The sequence below is a fragment of the Halyomorpha halys genome, unplaced genomic scaffold, assembly GCF_000696795.3.
Source record: "Halyomorpha halys isolate HHAL.00 unplaced genomic scaffold, Hhal_1.1 Scaffold240.1, whole genome shotgun sequence".
NCBI classification, from domain to species: domain Eukaryota; kingdom Metazoa; phylum Arthropoda; class Insecta; order Hemiptera; family Pentatomidae; genus Halyomorpha; species Halyomorpha halys.
In genome coordinates, this window is record NW_027115703.1 from 322716 (window position 1) to 329781 (window position 7066).

At 33.8% G+C, this 7066-nt stretch overlaps 1 protein-coding gene across 11 annotated transcripts in view; it reads left to right on the plus strand.

The window, feature by feature from the left end:
* loco (locomotion defects) overlaps positions 1-7066 on the plus strand; it is a 77606-nt gene that overhangs the window by 52843 nt on the left and 17697 nt on the right. For 6 of the 11 annotated variants that reach the window (XR_001343063.2, XM_014419523.2, XM_014419524.2 and 3 more), the window contains exon 11: positions 1884-2007. The exons of 3 other annotated variants lie outside the window; for them this stretch is intronic. Coding sequence is in view for 5 of the 8 variants with exons in the window: in XM_014419523.2 (XP_014275009.1) it covers positions 1884-2007 (124 nt within the window). In the remaining 3 variants the exon portion in view is untranslated. Of the gene's footprint in view, positions 1-1883; positions 2008-2094; positions 2309-7066 lie in introns of all 11 variants that reach the window. 2 more of the 11 variants (XR_010844932.1, XR_010844931.1) reach the window with 2 other exon arrangements.

Here is a 7066-nt window from a genome sequence, read left to right on the forward strand (position 1 = left end):
TATGATTTATCATAATATGATTTCTGGTGGTACTAACTCCTTGAACCTCTTTATTTCCAATCCCTTTAGAACTAAAAACCTTCCTTTTATTTTTGATCTTACCTTGACTTCCTCCATTTAATTTCCAAAATCCCATACTACTAACTTTAATGTTTCTTCTAGAAAATGGTTCTTTTTGAAAATCTAAATATAAATAGATCATTCAAGCTACTGTTAAATCCCCGTTGTTAACGCTCGAAACATTAATTTTCTTCATTAATTTTTTGTTATTTTAATTGCATCATTTAAAATCTTAAATGTAATACTTTATTTTTTAATACAAATATGTTATAATTAGCATTATTTTGTTGTACCATTTGATCTGGAGGTTTCGTGTGATTCTCTTTTTTTTTTTTTTTTTTATGGGGTGGCTTGTGATTTTTCAGCCAAGGCAATTTAACAATATTGAACTGATACTGAAGATGCACATATGAAAACCTGTATCACTGCCCACTGGAAGTTAGATAGTTAATGTATTTTAGAGCATTCCAACCTACCTGTAGAAATTGAGCTACATGTCAGTTAACTGCTCTGTGTGGTTTATTAATGTTTCTGCTCTGAGGATCCCTTTTCTTTTGACGGAGGCCAAGTGACAATATAAATAGATCAATAAGAGTTGTAATTTTGTATAATTTCTTTGCCACATCAATATTAGTTAAAGGTAGATTAAGTGCCATGATTAATTTATTGTTTTGTTTCTTTGAAATATTAAAACAATTTTGGTTTTTATTTATTTATTGTTCATTGAATGTATTAATTAATATGACAAAATAATTTAATTTATGTATTATTCTGTTTTTTAAGAAAATTAATGCTTAAGGTTCAATGTTGTTTTCTTTTTCTTTATAGCTTCAATCTTAGGGCTCGTTATTAACTTTGTGGACACTTAACATATAGTAACAGGTCTGGAACCCTTTTTTAATTCCTGTTTTAGCTGGTTGAGCTGAGGTTAGGTATTTCATATAAAATAACATATATGATGCATAATACTATTTTTTAACATATGTATTATGGTACAGATTTTATTATCCATCTGAAAGTATAGAAAAAGACTAAGTATATACAATGTACAAATTAACGCTGACAGTAATGTTATTTTTTTTAACAAGTCTGTTATTTTACTTTATTTTTCAAAATTTTTAAATGCTTAATTAATCTCTGTCATTGCTTTTATCTCATTTTTTCTCACTCGGCTGGTTAATCTAAAGGACAGTTAATTAAAAGGAGTTCTGGTGTACCTCATTTTGAATTTCCTTGACTAAACATTATTTATTCCTCCACGTCTAGAATTATCTATGTATCCTATAATCCTGTCTTTTTTATGTGTATAGATATCTATACACATCTACAACTTTGAGCTCAAAGCCAGACTAATGTTCTTTTACTATATGTTTCATAACAAACTTTAGTTAGCTTAAATTAAAATCTAATCTATGAGACGATGGTTCCCCCCTCATAACAGGACATGTCATTGGTGTATATTATTTATTATTAGCCTATTCAAGTTCGTGTTCCCTAATTTTGATTTCATCAGAGCATAAATAGTGAATATATACTTTAAATTTGTTAGATTAGAGCTTATTACTTCTTATGAAATAAAATAAATTATTATTAAATAGATTTTCATAAGATCCATTTCCTACTTTTGTATCCTCATCCCACTTATTTAGTAGGTTTGTATGCGTGTATGTGCTTTACTTTTGAAATAAATAAAATACTGAAACAAATTAAAGTTTCTAATTTATTTATATATACATATATATATATATATATATTTATTTTTTTTACAAAAAGAAATTTTAAGGCTACTAGTTACAAATGAAAGTATTTTTACATGTTTTCAGAAAAGTAAGAAGGGGGTTAGTAAATGTGATGAAAATGAAAGGAAAACTACGTTAAGCAAACTGCCACCTTTAATAGCGAAATTGAAACCTGGTAGCAAATTAGAATCAAGATCTGAAAGTGATGGTAATTTTATGATTTTAAGATTAATTTTAACTTTAACAAATAGAAAATGTTAATTTTATTAAATACATCTAGTAATTGTCTTTTTAGACTTGAGAGGAGAATGCCACCCATAGTGGTGGTACTCCATGAGATGCACTTTACTTCATTGTGACTAAAACCCTGAAGTTATGGCTTTAAAAAAGTTACAGAAAGGCAAGGTTTATATCAGGTTAAAAAGACAATAAGGATATTTATTATTTTTAGCACAAATTTTAATTGAAGAAGTTACGGTTTCTGTTGTAATGAAGTGGACTTAGCTTAGGTTCGTTGTGTATTAGAACTTTTTATTTTTCTGTGTGACAAGATGCTATATTCTTAATCCTTGCGGTCTGTACTTGCATGTAAATAAAAAATTATTTTTGTATGTACTTTTTGTGGTGCAAGTTGACAAAATCTGGTAAACTGTTACCAGATTATGAAATCTAATTACTATATATCATTATTTCTGTATTGTACTGTCAGTTTGTTTAATTTTTCTTTAAAATTTTTGTCAATAATTTTTGGTGCTAATTCCGAGGCAAAATATTATCATATTTGTTATTTCAACAGTTCCACTATTTTGTTTGTCTATTATTATCAGAAGTGTCCAATGACCATTTTTCAATATATGTCTGAGTTGTCAAATACTTAAATTATCTAACATCTTAAAACATGACCTGGACAGTGTTAATATTAATGTTTTTTTCTAGCAGTAGAAACATTATACATACTTATTCTCTTAATTTTTGTTCAGTTCATTGTCAGCTTCAATTCTCTTGGACATTGAGAATATCTTTTAATCCTGAAATAGGTATGGAAAAAGTTGAATTATATATACCAAGCTAAACCTTTTTGAAAAATACATTTTACCAGTTTTTAAAAATTATAAAACAAAAATGCATTAGTGATGTTAGGTTAATTTTTGATATTCTAAAAGAAACATTAACTATTTCAAGATGACTGACTTATCTGTAAAAAGAGTCAGAACAGGCCAAATTTCCAGTACTCCTCAGATAAGATTATATTTCACCAATTTTAGTACTGGGATATAAATTGCAGCTGTTATATTCTTATCGGATTTGGTACAGTGAAGTGAATAACTTTTTGCTTCATGTTAATTTTTGCATGTCTTGTACTTGAATACAAAACTCACTACCATTATTGGCCTGCAAACCAACTTTTTATCCAACAAATCTAATCAATTATGAATGATGCATATATAAACTGTCAAACAATTTACCCATTTGAACAGACACCTTTATATTTCATTTAGAATTAGATAGATTATCAATTGGATTTTGACATATTTGTATAATCAGAATATCTTACTGTTCTATTACTCTGTAATCTCATAGTGATTTTTCTTGGAAGTTTATGTTCTTTCAATTATATTACATTTGTATATTTTTATTTTAAAATATCTCATTAAATTTATGATACATTTCTTCTGCAATGTATTATTTGCTTTCATAGGTATGAATTTAGATTTATTATTTGTTTAAACATAAAAAAAAATTGACAATAATCCTGACCCCAAGTTGTTTAAATAACTAGTGGTGTGTATAATATGTACTATCTGTCTTAAGTAGATAGTTGGGAGAAGTGAGTGAAGTTTTATGGTACAAATTTGCATTTTCCAATCGAATAACTCTGACTTTTCATTAATGAATTTATTTTTATGTTGTTACTGGTACTTAGTTAATGACCTAATTAAAAGTAATGAGATGCTGTTTCTGTTAAATGATGATCTCTTACATCCATCATGATAGTATTTTTTTTAATTTATCTTATTTTTAGAGTAGAATATAGACTTCTAAGAGAAGGGATTGCATTGAATATATTATTTTTTTTTTAATAGAAATAATATTGATGACTTACGGCTTTGCCAAACTGTTTTTAGTAATTTTTCAGTTCCTATATCATTTAATTAGGTATAAAGGTAAGTGAGAAGGGTATCTGTGCGTGATATCTATTATCTTTCTTAGCAAAAAAAACTAGCTTCAAATATAAAGTTTTAGAGGGTAGCTTTTAGTTGGTTCTTCTCTGAATTCCTTTGTTTCCTCTGATGGTTGAAATATTCTTTTACAGATTATGAAGGCCTCCAAATGTGTGCAAATAGTGGTAGTTGTAATATACTGTGTGGCTATTCTTATTAAATCTCCCCTCTACAACCCATCTTATTTTCTGGATCTCAGAAATGTATATCTCAATTGAATTCAGTTGTGTCTTCAATTGAATTCAGTGATTCAGTTGTGTTTCAAGTTATTGTAGGACTCTCTTAGTATTAAGTATTCCATGTTCCGTTTTCAAAATCCATTAGGCAATTATTATGTTCTTACTCTTATTAAGATTAAGTTCAGCTTGTTTCGATATTAGATTAGTAGTAAGATTTGTTAAAGTGAGTAGTTTATCTGACCTCTACCATTGATTCAGGTGGAGGGGCTGTCTCCTCCGAGCACCCTGGCTTACTTTTTTGTTTATTTATTTTTTTGTTCCTGGCATTTCTGCCATACAGGGTTTGGCAGCAGTGGGGTAATGTATTACAGTTACGCATGCCACTGCTCTCAATAATCTTCTATTTATTTTGTTTGTTCAGATTTTATTTATTTTCAATTATTTGGAAGTACCATTTATTTTAAAGGGGTACATTTTTATCTGCACCTTAGTGCAGCCCAGTGCTGGGGTGAGCGCCTTTTAGATGGGGCTGCACCTTATCCACCTGCATCCATATGGTAGCTCCAACCCTCCTGGTCTGTATCTGTCTGGGTGCCTCCTCCTCCAGCAACACATCTGGTTCAGCCAGCCCTCCTGGTTTTAGCCTGCGCCTGCTTCTTTGCCTTCATCTTCTACTTGGTGGCTTGCTGATCCCAGATGTTTGAGCCCTTCCAAACGTACAGTGCTGACCACCTGCATCACCTATGGGTAACTCCAAGGGTGAATATCCCAGTTTTATTCTACAACCTGGTACAATGTATTTCCATGGCGGTATAAACCAACACCAGGTGCTCTGCAGTTTCAGGGTCTTCACATGTTGGGCACCGGGGGTCAATGTTCTTCCCAAAGCTTCGCAGCTTTCCCTAGAAACCACCATGTCCTGTCAGTATCTGTAAAACTCAATAATCTTGGAGGACCCACTGTGCTTTCAGTCTTTAATATACGTTGGGGATGAATTTCCTCAGAGTGGCATCCTTCTGGACCATCCATTCCACTCTTCAATGGAATCCTCCTGCAGCATCTTCCATTGGTTGGGGGTCTCACCAATTCTCTCTTGGAGTCCCTCTGGTAGCGTTACCAGCCCTTGCCTCTTCACTTCATACTTAACGACTTCCTCCTTCAAGATGAGTTCCAGGGGCATTGCTCCAGCCTGCACCTGCACATGCAACACTGTTCTGTAGGTCTTCATGACCCTCAGCTAAACCAATCTCTGTATGGTGGCAAGTCTTCTCTTCTGATCCTGCGTGAGGTTCTCAGCTCCATGCAGGGGGTGCGTAGCTCAGAATAAACATGACCACACCTTTGGAAATGGTCATTGTAGCAGGGTACCTCATTCTCCAAAATGCACTCCCTATCCTGCTTAGTCCATTGAGTGATAAGAACCAGGTAAAGAGTCGCATCAGATCATCTTATCCTCATACTGAGGTAGGTTACCTCCTCACCCAGTCTAATCCCCCCCTCCTTGGATGTCTAGGGTGATAGGATGAGCCCTGTCAGTGGTTCCTCTTATGAGTATGGCCTGAATCTTAGCTGTGGCCATATTTAACTTTTTATTTATGCACCATTCTTTCTGCTTCCATCTTAAATCTGGCTCTGCTGTTCTTGGCCACAATGACTGCTAGGTGTCCAACATGGGCCGTGGCTAGGAACCCTCTGTTCTCTAGCTCCCCTAGTAACTCATTGAACACTAGCCTCCACCTAGGACCGAACCCTGTTGGCATCCTCTTTCAATTTTTTCCTCAACCTTTTAGTAGTTACCTCTAATCCTGACACCCCTGTTATTGAGGTAACTACCTACGAGGGATTAAAATTACTGGAGGGGTCAAGCTCTTGCAATCACTGAAGTAAACTGGGGCACCAAGCAATATTGGAGGTGGAGGATATGTCAAACCGTATCAATAAAACATATTTTTCACCCTCCCTTCTATGTCTCCATATACTCTCAGCAGCACATCTGTAGTTCCCTTGCCACAAGTTGAGCCAAATTGCTTGCAGTTAGGATTGGTTTGAGGCTGTTAACAATCATGTGATCCAGGACTTTGCTGGCTACTGGGAGGAGGCATATAGGTTGATAGGCTTTTGGCATTTCCTTATCCTTGCCAGCTCCCTTGTCATTTTTGAGGTATCTATAATCTCTATACAGTTTTGCCGTTTCCTCCAGAATAGTTGCGGCTCCCTACCATACTCCCCTTATGGATACCACCTAGAGGACTAGTGGTTATCTGTGATAGGATGATGACATTTAAGTGCCACTTTCAAACATATGATAGCTATTTGCCTGATTGGATTACAAAAATTTGGTGTTCAGTATAAAGTAGCCAGCCAGCTGTCAATTTACATTAGTACTCCATATTTCAAGTAAATATTTAAACATGATGAAAACTTATAGTATAACGTCTTACTAACCGCACTTTCCTAAGTATAAGCCTACCATCATCATACTAAACTGTTATAAACAATAAACCTTTCTCTTCACATCTAATAATAATTATAGACCATAATTTATATATGTGTGTGTGTGTTTTTTTTACGAGGATCGGTGGAAATCTTCAAAAGACATGGATAGGCCCGTACCTATCCGTGTGTGGGATTCTTACCCACTAAAACCAATGCCCTACACCTGTTTCTCACCCTCCATGGGACCGCCATTAGGCATTACATCATGGGGGTGATTGGCTGAGTGCCGCCTCATTGTTTTAGGCTATCTCCTAGTTCGCCTATCTCTCTCATCATTTCTTAACTTCTGCAACACCTGTGCAGCAAATCGTTGCCCTGCCATCCAATAATCTTGGTTAAGCAGCATAATATTGACAATATTATCTGCTGT